At 38.5% G+C, this 19,110-nt stretch overlaps 3 protein-coding genes across 4 annotated transcripts in view; all 3 read right to left on the bottom strand.

Moving 5' to 3' along the window:
- Positions 1 to 453: 453 nt before the first annotated feature.
- Positions 454 to 5,730, bottom strand: LOC107700246 (transgelin-2-like). Its single transcript, XM_016501837.1, has 5 exons — positions 5,564 to 5,730; positions 2,558 to 2,742; positions 2,303 to 2,474; positions 2,016 to 2,118; positions 454 to 1,178 (listed from the first exon to the last, which is right to left on the bottom strand). Exons 2-5 carry the CDS (start codon positions 2,735 to 2,737, stop codon positions 1,031 to 1,033), a joined length of 603 nt encoding a protein of 200 aa, XP_016357323.1. The 5' UTR covers positions 2,738 to 2,742; positions 5,564 to 5,730; the 3' UTR covers positions 454 to 1,030.
- Positions 5,731 to 9,991: 4,261 nt separating this feature from the next.
- On the bottom strand, positions 9,992 to 13,179 carry LOC107700245 (complement C1q-like protein 4). Its single transcript, XM_016501836.1, has 4 exons — positions 13,011 to 13,179; positions 11,892 to 11,996; positions 11,629 to 11,769; positions 9,992 to 10,782 (listed from the first exon to the last, which is right to left on the bottom strand). Exons 1-4 carry the CDS (start codon positions 13,015 to 13,017, stop codon positions 10,355 to 10,357), a joined length of 681 nt encoding a protein of 226 aa, XP_016357322.1. The 5' UTR covers positions 13,018 to 13,179; the 3' UTR covers positions 9,992 to 10,354.
- Positions 13,180 to 14,019: 840 nt separating this feature from the next.
- Positions 14,020 to 19,110, bottom strand: part of LOC107700244 (tubulin polymerization-promoting protein family member 3-like) — a 12,198-nt gene continuing 7,107 nt past the window's right edge. For both annotated transcript variants that reach the window (XM_016501834.1, XM_016501835.1), the window contains exons 2-4: positions 14,959 to 15,156; positions 14,692 to 14,845; positions 14,020 to 14,611 (exon numbers count right to left, since the gene is read on the bottom strand). In XM_016501834.1, the coding sequence (XP_016357320.1) occupies positions 14,417 to 14,611; positions 14,692 to 14,845; positions 14,959 to 15,156 (547 nt within the window). In that variant the 3' untranslated portion in view covers positions 14,020 to 14,416. The remainder of the gene's footprint in view (positions 14,612 to 14,691; positions 14,846 to 14,958; positions 15,157 to 19,110) is intronic.

Here is a 19,110-nt window from a genome sequence, read left to right as displayed (position 1 = left end):
AGTAGATTTAGAGTCTGTGTCTAAACTTTTTACTGGTATGTTAGTCCATGTCCATGCCTTAATTTATTTTGCACATATATTGTTGCTATGGTACTACTGGTCTCTGGATTGAGTGAGAGAAAATAATGGTAGGAAAAAAGCTAAACCCCACCCTCAAGCGCCGCCTCCAATTTTCCCCATGTTTTAAAGCGTTTTGCAATTGCTGTGGGCCTGTGGCATTCCACGACATTGCTCACATACAAGATCTGCCTCTCTCTCACTCCCTCTTTTTCTTCTTCTCAGATCTGTTTTCTTTCTTTCACAAGTAAAACCTAATCTTTGTCATCAAAAGCAGAAAGCACACACTGGATAAAGAGATGGTGTGAGAAATATGTTGGGGTCAGAAGGGTGAGAGAAAAGCTGTTATCTGGCATCTGTAACTGCCAGCATTGTTACATAACTCTCGGTGGCAGAGAAACTAAGCAAAGGCTGGAGCACAACTGCGATTTCAAAATGTAACTGAATTTTATTAGCAAAATCAATTATTAGTCACTCATGTACAATGAAAAAACATATTGATGTAAAGCCCTAGATTCATATTGATTTTAGATCAGGAACTAAAGCATACAAATCAGATCCACAGAAACACAAGACAAGACAACACCTGACTGTGCAAGGCCGAATTCACCTTATAGGCATTTTGTTCCTATGGAGTGCAGCAGAATGTGTTTCTCTGGCATGTATATAATAGAATAATGGAATGTATGTCCGTCTGCACCCTAATAGAATTTACGGCAGACTAATGAAATTGTAATGGAATGTATAGGATATCAGCTCATGTGTAGGGAATAGTTGGTTTCTGAAGAATAGGCCTAGAGCAGCTTTATTTTGAAATTATACAATGAATTTGTAAACTTTGGTTTAAGCAAGTGTGTGTTCTGTTCATTGTTATTGTCCAGCTGGGGATTGCTGAGGGTTTAAGTGAGACTATACATCTGGTCTGCCCTGCTGATGGGCCAAGAAGGACAGATCACGGATCATCAGGCCTTTATTAGTTGTTGAAGATCTGCCGAGGTCGACCATAACCAGTCATGCCCGCCTGCGATGCCCCTTTGTTAGTGCCCATCTGTAGGCCGATTACACTCTGACCTTCTTTCAGCTGCTCGTCAGAGAACTCCCTCTTGTTCTCCTGGGATTTCCTGATGTCGAGATGAGAATAAATCATTCAGTAAACATGTTCTACTGATTAAATGTGTGGGGATAGTAATTTTTTTAAAGAAATTATAACATTTATTCAACAAAATGCATTCAATTGTTCAAAAGTACAGACATTAATAATGTTACAAAAGATTTCCATTTCAAATAAATGCTGTTCTTTTGAACTTTTCATTCATCAAAGAATCCTGAGAAATAAAATGTACCACAATTTCCACAAAAAAAATTAAGTAACTTTTTCCAACAATAATGACAGTAAGAAATGTTTCTTGAGCAGCAAATCAGCATATTAGAATGATTTCTGAATAATCATGTGACACTGAAGACTGGAGTAATGATTCAGCTGTCATTACAAGAATAAATTACATTTTATAATAAATGATAACAGTTGGTTCAATTGTAATAATATTTCAAAATATTACTGTTTTTACTGTATTTTTTTATCAAATTAACACAGCCTTGGTGAGAAGAGACTTCTTTAAAAAAAATCTTACAGACCCCAAACTTTTGAACAGCAGTGTACTTTTTTCAAGCAACTTTCACTCGCCACCAAAGGAACTGTATATTTGTTTATAACAGTCTCTCTCTTATTTTGTAATAATAATAACATATTTATATGAGACACACACTTATCTGTGTTTGCTGATTCCATGCTGGACACATTAAAAAATGTCTGGCCAAAAAGTGTTTGTAATCATGTTGCTATGACAATAAGCTACAACTGCAAATCGGCCATTACAGTGGCTTGTTTTTGTTTTTTGGTCGCTATGGCAGCCGGGTTCATTTTGCGAACAGGAAGAAGAAACTACAACAACACTCACTTGTGGAACCAGCTGGGGTCTCCGCGGTAACAGCCATCATCCTTAGTAACAGCAAGACTCCCTAAAGACATCAGTGTCATTTGCACAGCGGCAAGGTCCTTACCTACACACACACAAACATATAAAAAATAAAAACTGATTCAAAATATTAATAGATTCTGTAATAGTATATAAAACTTCTAAAATAACACTGTTATATGCCAGTTCTGTTTTCAATGGCATAAGATGTGTTGATTCAATGGTATGTAAATACGCTAAGATCACATGAGGTGGAAACAGGCACTCACCCTCCCACAGGTCAACTGTTTGAAAGATGTCAGACTTGGTGACCCCATAGCGTTCAGCAGCACCAAGGAACTGAGAGATCTGCTCCATCTGTTTAAAAGCCATTGCAGAACTTTGGATCTTTTTCACAAGCTTTGAATCCTTAGCGAGACTGTTAATCAGCTCACATAAAACCTACAAAGAAAGAATAGAAAAAGAGATGAATAAAAAGGTGAAAGGATTGTGATGATGTTACAAAGATGGAAGTGGAGACTTACACATCCGTCCTTAAGCCATTGCTGGAAGCCTTGTTTTCCAGGTTGAGGTTGTCCTACAGAATCCCCACACTGAGCGATGATCCACTGCACCAGCCGATCCTCCAGCTCTGGATCGTACTTCTTGTCAATCTTACTCTGCACCTCACGACTCAGACCGTAGGATGGACCTTTATTTGCCATTTTACCTGAGAAAACACACACAATGAAAGTCATTTTAAAGGGCACCTATTATGCAAAATTCACTTTTACATGTTGTTTAAACATAAATGTGTGTTGGCAGTGTGTACACAACCACCCTATAATAATAAAAATCCACGCTCTCCTTTTTTAATCCAGTTGTAATTGTTCGGGTCATATTAACAGCATAGACAGCAGTACGTATGTACTGTTTATTATGCTGCTGTCACTTAATACACAGATCTAATATAAACATGTGATTTCTTTCCAGCTGTTTACCTTCACATACATAACCGACTGTGTTTTTGTAACTTATCCTTGTTTTTAACATAAACTTGTGTGTATTTGACCGTTTAAGCGAAATAAGGCATGAAAGAGAACTTAGTTTAGTACTCACATGCTGAATGACAGCTGCTTTCTGTGCGCAGAAGTTTAAACTGATATGGCTTTAAAACGCATTATTTCAGCACAACACACATGATAATCAAAAGATTTTTAGCAGATTATCTGAGGTTTGAGCTGTAAAGGCACAGTCCTATTCTGGAAAAGGGTCGGGCAGCAGCAGCTCATTTGCATTTAAAGATACATGCAGGAAAACAGCATGTTTATAATGATATAATGATATAATAAATTATCTGTGGGATAATTTGAGCTGAAATTTGAGCTGGGGGAGGGCAACTGAGACTTATATTACATCTTGTAAAAAATGGCATAATAGGTGCCCTTTAATTTATATTAATTTTCATTAGTTTCCCCATCGAGTTAGTTTAGTTCAGTTTTATAGTGCTTTTTTAATGATTTATAGTTTATTTAATTCAATTTTAGTTTTAGAATTGTTGTGCTGCCAAAGTTATTGTGTTCGCTGATATCATTTAAATACTGGCATTTAATTTCTCAAGGACATCTAGTGTTATTGCTATTATCTAGTGACATTTTCATGTTTAATGCAGGAGGGTTAAAAAATCATGAATTAAAATTAATTTGAGCTCCATTTTTATTTTATTTAATTTCAGATGTTTTTTAAGTATTTGAGTTTGGTTTCCATTTTTCCAGTTCTGTTATTTATCACTGGACCAATATGCCAGATGTGCTTTTTGTGTATTTAAGCTGCCATGCTATTTTGCATGATCTGTTCAGGCAGGTTTGGTTTTACTGTTAAAAAGCCTGAATCTGTGTAGTCAGAGGATTTAGCTAAGGAGTATCTAACTGTGATGACTGCCATGCAAGTCCCTTTCTTGACAGTAATGCAAAGTTTCAATGCAAATAATGGATGCATTCTGGTAATAAACTGCATAGTGTAGTCTTTAACCGAGCAGCCTCAATGTCTGACAACACAACATAACCTCGGAACCGGCAAAGATACACAGACATCTCAGATCGAAATCAGAAACTGATGACCACTGAGTGCCAGAAATGCTGCAACCTGCTTTTGTGTTAACATGTTCTTATCTCCTTTCAAACTGCTGTTAAGCCATATTGGATTTATCAGGCCTTCATTTGAATTCATTGCTGTTTCAGGCACCACATCGAGAACTAAAATGCAAACACAACAGTATAGACAAACTTATAAAGATAGAATGTGAGAGACAAGGTAAAACTCAAAGATAAATTTGTCAAAGTCCAAAGGTCATCTAAAGAAAACTGTGGCCTGTTTGTGACTCCAAACACTTAAAACATACACACTTTCTTCCTATTTTCTTGCTGTTTCCTCTTGTGTCCAGTTTAGTGCGTTCAGATTCCACAGCTATGAAACCTTTCATACACATGTACACATCCATGTCCCTTTAAATCACTAAACTCACACATCATCACTATGGGTGATATATGCAAAAAGACAAGTTACATCCTGCCCTGCCCATGTTTGAAGAGGAGGTGAGGTGTGTGTGTGTGTGTGTGTGTGTGTTTGTCCTGATGAATGTAACCCTACATTTCCCAGTAAATCTCCACCTTTTGGTCCATATATAAATACACACACAAACATATGAGCACACCTGGAGTCTCTGATGCAATCATACTGAGTTACAAAACTCTCTCATAAATGTCCTAATATCTCAAATTACGTAACAATGTTCATTTTATCTGCTATTTGACTTCAGGCTCAATATCATGCTACACTAAGACTCTCTCTTCAGCTCTTAATAATATCTTATAAGAATGAGATGTGGTATGTAAGCAAACACTTTAGATATGGTAAATGGAGAGACAAATAATTAAGAATGACTTTATGTGATATTCAAATTTGTTATGGTTTGTCAAACCCAAAAATCATATTGTCAACTGAGCTTTAACCACTAACACTCAGTCCTCAAACACAGGAAACCAGGGGCTTTTAGAGGAGCTGGTTTCAGTTAAGAACCAAAAGCATTTTTACAGAGATCTGATACTCTCACTTAAATCTCACAAGAGAGAGAGAGAGAGAGAAGGAGTATAAAGAACAACCCTTATTTGAAGGGGAAAAATATGTGCGTCATGCAGCTAGATTATTATTCGGTTTTGGAGTATGCCGTTTCAGAATGGAGAAGAATGAACTTGCAACATCATTAGCTATTGCCAATAAAAACACTTTATAGACAGGACACGTAAAAACAGGCAGAGGCATTCAACGGTGTTCTGAAGAATGAACTACAATTCTGAGATTTCTTCTTCGTTCAGATGTCATTTGCTGCTGTAGTCAGTTTGTACCACTAAATCACATCTTTAAATGCTCAAACTTTTTCTCAATCTGTCATTCTTTCTTACTGTCCTCTCTTGGTCTTGGTGCGTATTACATATTTATGTACGAAATCATTTTAACTTGGCAATACATCATTTTATATGCACAGTACTTACCAGTTTATGTGTAGAAACCCTGCTCAGTAGTCTTGATGTGAAAATGCGTATTCTGTGATGCACACAACTCTTGTATGTCTATGTGAAAGAGAGTCTCTTCCCCTTTATGACAGAGTTCAGGGTCCAAGCTCAGGGAGTGCCACCCTCATGGAAATGACTTCACCAAGAGTGAGACCAAGCTCGAGAAAGAGGGAGTGAAGGACAGAGCAAGAAAGGCAAAAGAGGAGGTAACCACATCCATAAAAGGTCATGACTTTTTTTCAGAATCTCTTTTTCTTCATCGTTTTCTGCCCCTCCCTTCCTCTCTCAGTTTCCTATATTGCAATGTGCGTCCTTATTTGGGAGAGGGAAAAGAAGCGGTCTGGACAGAGTGAGGAATTTGTTCACATGCCTTCCACCCAGAGCAGCGGGAAGAGGGCGAGAGGAATGACATGGGCATGAATGAGAGAATATCTTGGCATTTTCTATGGGGCTGCTGATTAGAAGCTTTGATGAAACAGGAAGTCACAGATAAGACACGACGACCAAATGAAAAATGAAACAAGGGCTAGGGAATCTGGGACAGTAAATGTGGCAAAAGTCAGAGAAAGAGAGAATATCAGACAGACATGCATACCATTCCTGACATGCCATGACATCACTGAACAATGTGAGCTGTACTGATGTCATGATCTGACTTCTGCTTCCATAGTAACACAGAACTGAGTCACTTCCTCTTGCTTTTACTGTATGTATAGATAGCCTTCTGTTAACTTGTCTATCCTCTGTACAGTGTGTTATACATTAGATTTACGTGTTTCCTATGCAAAAATATTGTCTCAAGTTTAGTGTACTGTGTTCTGAATATAATATATCATATTTATTTGAAAGGGCTTTTCACACTTGATGTAGTTAACGCTGGGTCATTCTAACTTCTGTGTAAACAGAATCTTGTGTTGTCTTGCTTCATGTTTCACACTCCTCATAATTTACCCAGAGTTAATAACTGATTTTGCAATCAGTTTTTGGACTATAAGTGTAAGAATGAAACACATTTTCTGTCACCATTTGTCATTTTTCAAAAAATACTGTTTATATGTTTCAAAGTACAAACCACATGAAGCTAAATTCAGATTAAATGCTATTCTTGTCCTGTACACACACAGTTCAGTAATTTACAGGAGTGAGAACCGCATTCTACAACCGAATTAACTCCCGTAAAGTTCAGCTAAACATTGCAACAGTTACAACAATGTCAGTCATTGCAATTTCGAGAGTGAGTTTTGTTACATACACATAGGGCTGGGTGATAAAATGATAACGTTTTATTTTCAGATCCAGTGTGAAGCACTTGAATTTAGCGAAGAACACAAATGACTCTGTGATTTAAACTAGTTTAAAGCCAGATGAAACAGCGCTGACAAATTAATAACACTGCATATCGATACAGTCAGAAGGCTTTTCAATCTACAATTCGCCATCATTTACAATGGATTTACTGTAGTAACACTAATTACACTATGGTATTGTGGCAGATATATTGAATATTCATATGGAATTATATAATATTATTAATGTAGACATGTACTGTATTAAATGTATTAAAGGAGTAATGCAATGTAATTACAGTATTTTTGTGATTAAGCTATAGCGTTTGTACCTTTATACTAAATGTATTTAGACTACTGTTTTTTATTGTTTTTAAATGCATGTGGTTGTCACACTTTAAACTTTACAGTGTGTATGTGGCCTATGATAATATGTTAGATTAAAAAAATATAGACACATTAAGTGTTAATAATGTAAATAGTGGAAATAATGTAACACTGACTATGAAGTGAGGTCTAAGCTGAAGTTGTTGTCTTGTTGCACTTGTTGAGATTGATCAGTGGCCGAGGCCTTACAGTGGTGTGTGTCATTCACTGGTCTGGTGTGAGACAAGATAACAGTGGCTCTGGGTGGAGTTCCCCACTCTCTCACTTACACATTCACACAGAAATGATGGTTTTACTACACTACTGTTCAAAAGTTTGGGGTCAATCTTTTTTTTTTAGCATGGATGCATTAGATTGACAAAAAAGTGGTTAATTTCTTAACATAAGCCTGCAGCTGTGTGAAAAACTGATACAACTGTTTGAGAGTGTGTGTATGCGTGTAAAAGTATGTCTACGAGTGAAGAGAGGTCTGCATGTCTTAAACAGAGGCCATAGCAATGACTTTGTCTCCACTAATCGTAGTTTATTCTATTGAACATAATGATAACATCAATGTCTGAGTGTTTGTGTATGTTTGAATGCGTATGTAGCTCCGTGGAGCTTTTTTAGCTCTCAGTAGGATAAAGTAAGTATCCGCTAAAGATGTTCCGGCCCCATATGTCCCCACAGATTTCTCTGCCAGACATGAGCTGTGCGTAAACCTGCTCTCCAGCTCTGAGACTGAACAGGACACTCTGTGTGGCGCTGTCTTCTGCATCCTCCCTGTTGTCCTCCCACATAGCGACCTCAGAACGGCCCTGTCTCACTAGTGCCACCCGCTGGTACAAACGCTGTCCTTCAGATCCTTTGTTTGAGTACATTGTGAGGCAGAAGGAGAAGAGGCCATGAAGATACCTGAATGAGTCACACACAGATTGATTGTGTGCAGTTTTATGCATTCATGTGTGTGTGAGAGAGGATATGCATATTTGGTATATGCATCCTACCAAATAACTACATTTAACATTTGATCTTAAAAATGTTATTAGTATATTTCTTAATTTATTTACTCTAAATAATAACATATTTTAAAAATGTAAATAAAAAAATTTATTAATGTGTTTAACCCTCTGATGCATGGAGGCAACAACAGATGTGTAACATTATTAATTCCATATTATTAGATATTGAATTATTATTTTCTCATTATTTAAACCAAAAACATTTTTAATTATTAAAAAAACTGGAAGTGCGAGGAAGTGCAAAGCACACTCAGATGTCTCCCTGAGCTGAAGACCTCAATGTCTGTGAGTTATAAGAGGGTGATAACTGAGAAAACAGAAAAAGGGACAAGAGTATCAGTAGGTCAGCTGGCTCTGGTTGCACGTGTTTTTGCTTGTGTGAAGAACTGACTGATATTATCAGTTATGGGTGTATCAAAAGCCTTATTTTTATTGGGTCAGTACTGATTTGTTCTTTAGTGAGATCGGATGTAGTATGTGTTTGTGTTGTGGGTTTGGATTTATTATGGTTCATCCCAGAGATGTAATTCAGCAGCATCATCTGTGTAATGATAAAAACATAAATCACTAAAATTTCTCATGTCATAGCATTATCACATGGGAGTATGAAATGGGAAATGAGAGGAACTGGGATATTGTATGTTAGTTTAGTTATATAAAATATAAACAAATGTATTTATTTAAACTTTTATACTATATAGAACTATATGATTTTTGATATTATTATATTATATTATATTATGTGATATGTAGTGAAATGTATACAATGATATATGTCAGTCTAGACAAATTACGTATATAAACACTAATAAAATTTAATATTATAATAATATAATAGTATTAGAATATTTATAATTTTAATGAAATTATTTATAATAATAAAAACTAAAACATTGATGAATATGAATCGTTGCCTATAAGTCAAGTCACCTTTATCTGTATAGTGCTTTATACAATACAGTTTCAAGGCAGCTTTACAGAGATCGTCATAAACAAGAGAATTGTAATTCAACAATGCAAAAAATATATATAAATCAGTTCTGCTGTAAAGCAGCTCTAAAAAGACAAAAGTAAACAGTCATTATTCAGCTGAAATCATTTCAGTTACGTTCAATAACTGTGTAAAGTCCACCAGTTGAATGAGTTGTATTCTTCTATAAAGCAGCTCTGGAGAAAGCAGTGATGTCATCATCCAGCTCAGTTCAATTCAGATTCTTATTCAATAGTGTTTGTGCAGTCAAGTCGATAATATTGCCAGTATTATCATGTGTCCCCAACTAAGCAAGCCAAAGGGCCACAGTGGCAAGAAACTCCATCAGTGACAAAAAATTGATTTTTTGGAATTGTCCATTATTAATTGTGAAAAAAATTTAAACGAAAAGGTCAGGATCTTTTGTGTGTGTGTGTGTGTGTGTGTGTTGACCTTTACTTTTGCTAGATGTGTTTCCACAAGGCTGTTGATGTTAGACAGTTTTTTGTTTCAATTATGTATTGTATGATACTACAAATATAAACCATGATACTAAAATTATAAACATACAATATACTTGTAAGTGTTTATAATATAATATAATATAATATAATATAATATAATATAATATAATATAATATATGACATTTTTAAATTTAGTCTACAAAATTAAAGAGAGGATAGGCATAAAAAATATTTTATATATAATAAAATAATAGAGATGAAATTCTAAAAGAGAAGTTAAAATGCCACACAATTTTGTTTTTCATGTCAACATTTTATTAATGTTAGATCAACATCTGTGCCTTTGCAACATTCTATTATCTTACAATCCGTATGTGTGTGTGTCTAGGTTTGTTTATATGGTTCAGACAGTGTCAAAGTATAGTAAAACCTGTTGAAAACCAACTTCATTTAAATAGGTCTTCACTCATTAAAATTCATATACATTTACCAAATCAAGTTTTGCTTCAGATCTAGGAAAGTCGACAGGTTTGTGTGATATTTAGGTTTAGAATTCGTAATCTTTGTATGAAAACCACTGCATCTATAAGTGCTCCTCACTAATATAGCTTTTAAAGCATGTGTGTGTGTGTGTGTGTGTGTGTGTGTGTGTGTGTGTGCTTCACTCTGTAGCATACAGCAGAAAACCACTAAATGTGTTATAGTGATTCTGATCATCACAGATCCAGCAGCCAGCCTGGAGACTGATGGTAATGCGGTCCCCTGTGCTGAGCTGCACAAGCAGGACGGCAGTGGCCTGATCCTCCTGGTCTTGTTCATAAATCTCCCTAAGTGCAGCTAGAGCCACACCATTCCTCCTGATGCTGGCACGGACAGACAGCGATGCGCCTGGTGAGCCTGCATCGCTGAACACGGTAAATGCCAGGTTATACACGCCTGACCGTGGAACCGTGAACACACCAGTGGATGAGTTATAGGCCTCTCCAATGTTGATGAAGATGCTCTGATAGACCACATTTGTCGCTGCCCTCAATGGACCAATGCAACGTCTCTTGTCGGTTAGACCCACAGAAAATGCCACTCGACTGTCTAAAGAGTAAAGAATGTGTGAAATGCATATGTGAAAATATGGCAAAAAAATAAATAAGGCCAACAGATTAGATGCTGTTTTTTTTAGCCAACATAATGTTTTTTCTATATAGTTTTTAAAACAGCATTTAATTTAAAGGGGTCCTATTATGCTTTTTCACTTTTTTAATTTTAGTCAGTGTGTAGTGTGTATGTTTTTCCTTCATCAAAGCCGGAACTAATCGAGCCGTTTGTGCCAGGATGGGGAGAAAGGTATTTTAATAATGTTAATTGTGTGAAAAATAATGCGTTTCAAGCATGAGAGCATGTTCTAGTACACCCCCAAAACAAAATCAAGACTTTGTAAAAGCGCATAATAGGACCCCTTTAAGACTACTCAAATGTTTGTTTTATTTTGCCTGTTTAGTTTGCAAGTGCTAGGAAACAAAAGCTTCTCATACTGTATGTGTTTTAGGGAGGTAACGATTCACTCAACGATTCACACAGTGATTTTCTCACTGTTTCTAACTAGATGAGATTTAAGAAAAATTATAAACAAAACAGTAAACAAAACAGTGCTGTGCTTATGAACACTACTTTAATATGCATTATATGGAGGCAAGATGAAAAGAAAATAGCATCTAAACTTTCAGTCAGTTCCCCTCAGACATACATTCATATAAACTCCTACCCTCAACTGTATTGCGATTTGTTTAACATCTCAACGGATTTGAATCGTCATATATTTCTTCTATGACGTATTTCTAATTTATATCTTATGTATGACGATATTTCTTCTATATATATTTGTATCAATTTTCAACCGGCTAGGGGTGCATCATTACATCCCTAATGTGTTTAGCCTACCTCTGATGTTTCTCAGTGTGTTTTGTGCTCTGGCCAGCAAATCCTCCAGTGAATTCATACTAGAGTTTAAATACTGCTCTAACTCCCATTTTTTCTTCTGCATCACACAACAACCACATGAGTTCTGGTCAGTCAGACATGCTAGTGAGAGAGCAATAAAGATATTAGTCACACATGATATCTAGCTTTACATTTTGGTGTATTTCATATTGCTGTAAATTTCCATATTATTAAGATTTTCTGGGAGATTTGCTAAAACTTACGGTTGATGGGATCTGGAGCAAGGGTTTGTCCTGGTCCGTCCCAGCTGAAGGTCCTTTCCTGGCCCAGCACCAGCGGCAACACACAGAACAGCACAACACCTTTTCCTGATTAAATTGTTTACAATGCGTAATCATATTCTGTCATAACTTTCATTAAACTATTATATAGTCTGTACAGCACTTAGTCTGAGTTTGGTTTAGGCTATGCTTTATGGCTCATGAAAACAGAACAATGTGACAAAATGTTTAGAAATCTGTCCTTTATAACTAGGCCAATAGGGATTCCCCCTTTGTTTTTTTGTTTTTTTTGCTAATTTAATTGTTCTTTAGGCTACCAATAAGTGTGCAGAAATCTCAGCTCTATTAAACACATTTTGCTAGGTTTAAATCGATTCTGTAGGATTCCACAGATTTTTTCCAACAAAATCTGAAAAAGTTTGCAGATTTCATCAGGGCGAACTAATATCTAACACAATTTAATATACACTAGTCAACATTTGAAGTGGATCAAAACCTTTCATCAAAGTTGTCTTAAAACCTAAAACCAAAATGTTTAATACACACTAGTCAACATTTGAAGTGGATCAAAACCTTTCATCAAAGTTGTCTTAAAACCTAAAACCAAAATGTGTTCTTGTCTTAGGACAACTTCGATGAATTTTTTTGATCCACTTCAAATGTTGACTATATACACACACACACAATAATATTAGATGGTAAATATTCTAAATATGAAAAAAAAATTACAATTGATTATTTATTAAATTTTATTGTTGTTTAAAATCTGTACAAAAAATTGGAAAAACCCTCTTGAAGCTTTTGTTAATTTTATTTTAATTATTATTAATAATCAGCTCATTCTGAAGCATGTGTAAGTTTCAAATAGACTAGACTTGCAATAAATTAATTGCAATAAATAAAATGTATATAAACAAATACAAATAAATAATAATATTTGATATAAAATAAAATATAACCAAAATAAATATTATTCAAAACTTTAATAATTACAAAGCAAGCAATGTCTTTTAACAGGTGCAATGATCTGTTAAGTTTGTCTGTTAGACTTTTGCTATCATAATAAATAATTCTTTACAGAATCAGTTATTATTTTCTCACCTTTCATGTTTCACGGCTGTGTCTGTTTCTGCCTTTTGAGTCTCAGTGTAAGTGTGTGAAAATTGGAGTCTGTGTTATATTCAGCTTTATATCCTGGCAGCACTCCTCCTCCTATTTTCAAGGAGGGAGAATCAGATTTGTTTGTGAAGAGGAGGTGTACATCAGCAATATTAATTTAAAAAAAACTACAACAAGGAAAATGGGAAATGACAAAGGGAAATCAGCTCCTGTGACTGTGATTTCCCTCAGATGCACTGAAATACAAAACTCCACTGAGCTTTACACTATACCACCACACAATGACATGCATCAATGCCATGAAATGTGATGAAACTGAACGCAAGAATTTAAAGCTGCTATCTTTTCTGAGCAATCAGACATGCACTTTCCCAGGAAAGGATCTCTGTTTCTTATTGATTGAAGTCTCAGAACAGCTATTCAAAGAAACACACCACACCTCTGTCTACAGTACAATACAACAGCCAGAGAAGATGCAAAAAGTCACAATAATGTGTGCTGTAATTTAAGTAACGTATTCTCACATGGAGTTTCTTTATTTTACTTTATTTGTGTCAACTCAGTTCAGTGTTTACAGTCTGATAGAGATCTCAGTGCAACAAAGCCAAGAAGCTCAAACAGCGCACAATAAAGCTCATTTAGCCAGCAAAATATTAACCCCAGCAGAGAGTAAGAAGCACTTAAAGGGATAGTTCACACAAAAAACAAAATCCTCAAACAAAAGTCGTTTACTCACCTTCATGTTGTTTCAAATCAGTACAAATTACTTGTTCTGTACATTACAGAGTCAAGAAGATATTTGGAAGAATTTTGGTAATCAAACTGTTTGGTGACCATTGGGGGGGAACACTAGGACATTTTCTCAAAAGTCTTGTTTTATGTTACACAAAAAAAAAAAAAATAGAAAATCATTTTGGAATGGTTTGGAATGACATGACCGTGAGTAAAGAATGACGGTTTTCATTTTTGGGTTATTATTTGTTTTTATTTAGTCTTAAATTCTCATTAATTTATTTGTCTGAAATGGCTTGCATTCAAGATATGTATCTTATCAGCATGCGTGTTCCCTGGGATTCAAATGGATGTTTTTCAGGTAGCTAGCAGGTATGGACAGACAGGCAGGTCACTACATGGTGGTAAGAACCGGTGTAAAAAAAAACAAGCATCACCAAAGAGTGTTTATGATTTATAACGGTAGTAGAACATTAACTGTGAAGTGCTCGCAAGTGTAAAAGTAATAAAGACACTGGTTTTCGTGCAAGGTTTTAGCCAGGGGTTTGTATTTTTAGGCAAGCCACGACACAGCTGCTGAAATAAAACCAGGAAAACTTCAGACATACGCTCATTATGTCATGCATAAAGCATTCTTCAGCATTCATCTTTTCCTTTCACTCATCGTCTTTTACTTTGCTGTCGTAGGAGCCTTGGCCTTTGTATGCTGAAACGTAGCCGCTGGCATCAGGGATGTCTTCCCTCCCTGAACGGCCTTTTCCCTTTCCCGACTCATTAAAGCGCTCCTTATGAGAACCAGTGTACTTGCTGGTGTCTGTTAACCTGTCTACAGCAGAGGCTTTTGCCACTTTCTGTGGAGAGAAAAAGATTATCAGTGGTTATTGTGCATGTTTATTGCTTAATCTACAAAAATAGACTGGCTGGTACTCACAGTGACACCAACATTGGCGGGTTCTTTGCCAGCAATGAGACCATAGAGAAGCTGTACTGCCTCTTCCTGGCTCTTCCCTTTAAAACGTTTTGTGGCCAACTCAGCCATGGCTTGAGTGAACTGCTCAAATGTGATGACACGTGCTGATTTAGCCCTAAAACACATAAGCAGATATAAAACAGCACAGCCTTAGGTCCAGTCATGCATGTGAAGCACAGCATTCAATGAAAAACTGTTCGCTGTCAGTCATTGTGAGGATAATCATACTTGACTTTGCTAAAGATGATGTCCACATCCGTGCTGGTGACAGTTTTGCCATCGATGACCTTGCAGTCCTTACACAGCTTGATAAAGTTTTTTCCGTTCATCTCCTTCCCCATCGCTTTGGTGTCTCCATGAACTGCAAATTTATGAAATGCTGTCTCAACATCTGCCAGTGATACTTCACCCGAACCTTCAGCCATGCTGTCAGATCAAGTATGAGAGAAAGAAAGACAGAGAAAGAAAGACAGATGTTTTAAGGTTTTGCTTAAGAAATTTTATGTTTTATTGCATTATTATAACACTGATCTTTCCACTCCTAGCCTCATGATTGATCCAGTTATTTTAGTATTATTCATATACTATTATAGAGTTAGAATTATTATTTTAAATTAGCATTTATTGTTAGATTCTCATGTCTTTTTAATTTTAGTTTGAGTAATTTTTGTGCTTTTTGTCATTTTTATTTTTTTATATTTTTGTTTTGCTTTTTATTTCATTTCTAGTTTTAGTAGTTTTCGTGTAATATTTATATTTCATTTCAGGTTTATTTTTAAATTTTAAAATGATTTTAATAGTTCCAGCTGTAAATCTTTGACATGATAACACGTACGTTCACCTGTTCATGTGCAGCCATAGCAGATTCTGATTTTTGTTACTGTAATGAAGGGAGGTGTGACAACAAATTGGGGATCCACGTGCAGGCTTTATTCCATTGAGCGTAGTCAGAACAGGCAGGGTCAAACACCAGCAAACAAACACATCCAGGGCAAAGGCAAAAGAGTAATCCACAAGTCAGGCATTAGTCAGGGCAGGCAGCAATCAATCAAAAACAAGGTAACAGTTTAAGGATCAAAACACGAAGGCAAGGAAACATGGAAGCCAGTGGAGCAGGAAGCCAGGGCGGAGCAGTAAGCCCAGGCGGAGCCAGCGGAGCAGAGAACCAGGGCGAAGCTGGCAGAGCAGAGAACCGGGGCAGAGCAGAGTGTCAGGGCAGTGCAATGAGCCAGGGTGACGCCGATGGAGCAGGGAGCCATGGCGGAGCAGGCAGAGCTGAAGACCACCAGAGTGGAGCAGAATACCACCAGAGCAGAGCTAAGAACCACCATGGCGGAGTTGAAGACCACCAGAATGGAGCAGAAGACCACCAAAGCAGAGCTGAGGACCACCACGACGGAGCAGACAGAGCTGAAGACCACCAGAGCAGAGCCGAGAACCACCACTGCGGAGCTGACGACCACCAGGAGCGGAGCAGAAGACCACCAGAGCAGAGCTAAGAACCACCACGGCGAAGCCGAAGACCACCAGGGCGGAACTAATGGTGCAAGATACCAACAAGGCGGATCAGGCAGAACTGGAGCTTAGAGCACAGAGAGGTTAACAATGGCCTCAACGGCCGTAACAGGGCGAGCAGAGAGTTCAGGGGTAGCCCTTTTGAATGTGGCTGGACAGAGTTTAGAAACTACCTCCTTGGTCGGAAAAGGATAGGCAGAGAATTCACAGAGGGCCTCCATAGCCATGACAGGACAAGCAGAGAGTTTACAGACAAAGAGTTCATAAGTGGGCACCCCTGTCTAAAGAGTAGCTGAAGCGAACACCCCCGCTAACTCTGGAGGTTCTGCAGGGGATGCTGCCACCTCTAGAGGTTCTGCAGCAGATGCCGCCACCTCTGGAGGTTCTGCAGCAGTAGCAACAGGAGCTTCAACAGACACAGATAGTTCAGAGATGGCACTCTTGGCCGTAACAGAGGCATCAGGTAACAGGGAGAGTTCGATAATAGTGTCCGTGGTAGAAATAGAGGTGACAGGGAACACCATGAGCTCGGGAACGAGTGCTACTACTGTTAGAGGAGGTTCTGCAACAGAAGTTGCCACCTCAGGGGGAAAGGAGCAGACTCTGGATCAGACTCATAGACTGGAGCCAACTCGGGAGCGGACCCATGGACAGGAGTGAGCTCTGGAGCAAACTTGGGGGCTGAAGGAGGCTCGAAATGGATTCAGAGAGTCCAGCGAATTCTGGAGCAGACTCTGGGACTAGAGTGGACTCGGGAGCAGATTCATGAACTAAAGCCATTTTTGTACTGGGCACAAGAGCTGAAGACCTCATTAGACTAAGGTCAGGGGCTGGAGCGAACACTGAGCTTTGTTCCGAGGCTGAAGCAGACACAAGACTGAGGTCATGAGTGGAAATAAACATGGGGCAGTGGTCATGGACTGAAATCATCTCTGGGCTAGACTCGGGAACAGGGGCCCTCTCTGGGCTAGACTTGGGATCAGGAGCCTTCTCCGGGCTAGACTTGGGATCAGATTCAGGGAGTAGAGTGGGCGCTACCACCTCGGGAGGTTCTGCAGTGAAGGCTGCCACCTCTGGGGAAACTACGGTGGTGTGTGCAGCCCAAACACAGAGAATGGCCGTAGCCATAGCTGGCAGGACAGAGAGTACATTGTCTATTTCCGAGACTGACGGTGCTGTGCCTGGGGAACAGGAGTGAGTAGCAGTCAGTAGGCTTGCTAGCATTGAAACTGTGTCACTTGAGAACGCTGAAATCATGTCACTTGATTGTACAGAGAGAGGGGTGCTTGGGAGCATAGAATCTGCTTGTCTAGTGAGCGTAGAGTCTGCGTGGCTCGTGTGTGCAGAGTCTGCATTGCTCGGGAACGTAGAGACCCTTGGAATGCCAGCAGCTCGCACTGACACCAACTGAGGGTCCTCCATGCTGGATGCCAGCCTCGAACGCCTTGGGACTGACTTTGTCTTCAAATGCAACATTCATGATGCTCTGGAACACTGGAGTGGCATCCGTGATGGCTGAAGACTGTGGCCTGACATCCCTCATCCCTCATCAGCTGAGACGAGACGAGGTTCTGGAAGATCAACTGAGACAAGACTCTGGAAGATCAACTGTGACATGATGAGACTCTGGAACGGCAGCCATGACGGGACGAGACTCTGGAACAGTGGCCATGTTGTGGAAATTCTCTGGGCTGGCTGCCATTTTGTGAACAGTCTCTGAGTTGGCAGCCATTTTATGAACAGTCTCTGAGCTGGCAGCCATTTTGCAAAACGTTTCTGGGATGGTAACCATTTTGTGGATAGGTTCTGCTTCTCTCACAGTGAAAGGAGAGCCACATAACAACAGAGCATAGTCCATAAAATCTCTCAAACTATCATTATAATCCCCTTCGGGTAACAATGACTTTGTTGGCTCACTGAGTCCAAAACAGAACAAGTCCTTAAACAAAATCTCATCATCAATCAGCACACGGTGCGAAAACTCACAGAATAGATGAATGTACTCCTCGATATACAGGTCCTTTTGCCAAAGGTGAAGTAGCTGGTCAACTGGGTCCATGATAGGTCTGCAACACTGAAAAAGCCACTGGATCCGGGGTTGGCTGGTGATTCTGTAACGAAGGGAGGTGTGCCAGCCAGTATCCATTCAGTCAACACGCTTCAGGAAAGTATAATCCATTTATTTCCATTTAGAGTTTCCACTCTCACAAAGCAACCTACCGCCATGCGGTTGGACAATTGTTTGTATTAACTGACAGGCATCTTAGCCTGACTACTACATCCCTTTAAGCAGGACCCTACAGGTATTATTTAGGTGCAGTGGCCGGTATGCAACACTAGAGGTAGGTATTCAGCTCAAGGACAAAAATGTACATGGCAATCACAATCTCAATAAATGTTACATATTCTACTCAATTCAAAAAGACAATTAAGGCAAAATTAAGATGGCTTTAACAGGAGGTGACAACAAAGTGGGGATCCACGTCCAGGCTTTATTCCATTGAGCGTAGTCAGAACAGGCAGGGTCAAACACCAGCAAACAAACACATCCAGGGCAAAGGCAAAAGGGTAATCCACAAGTCAGGCAATAGTCAGGGCAGGCAGCAATCAATCAAAAACAAGGTAACAGTCCAAGGATCAAAACACGAAGGCAAGGAAACATTCAATCACCAGCGAAGACAGAGAGTGTGTGTGCTACTTTTAAAGTCCTACTAATGTGAGCTAGCTGTGAACTAATGATGACATCTGATGAAAGACAGGTGATGCAATTGATGAGTCCGTGCAAAGGATTATGGGAAATGGAGTCCTGGGTAAATTGGCAAGAGTCTGGAGTGGAGTGCCCTCTTGCGAAGCTCACAGGCACTC

This window comes from Sinocyclocheilus anshuiensis, unplaced genomic scaffold (genome assembly GCF_001515605.1).
Source record: "Sinocyclocheilus anshuiensis isolate Anshui unplaced genomic scaffold, SAMN03320099.WGS_v1.1 scaffold1236, whole genome shotgun sequence".
NCBI lineage: Eukaryota > Metazoa > Chordata > Actinopteri > Cypriniformes > Cyprinidae > Sinocyclocheilus > Sinocyclocheilus anshuiensis.
The sequence above is the reverse complement of the archived record's forward strand: the minus strand, read 5'-3'. Positions and strand labels throughout refer to the sequence as shown.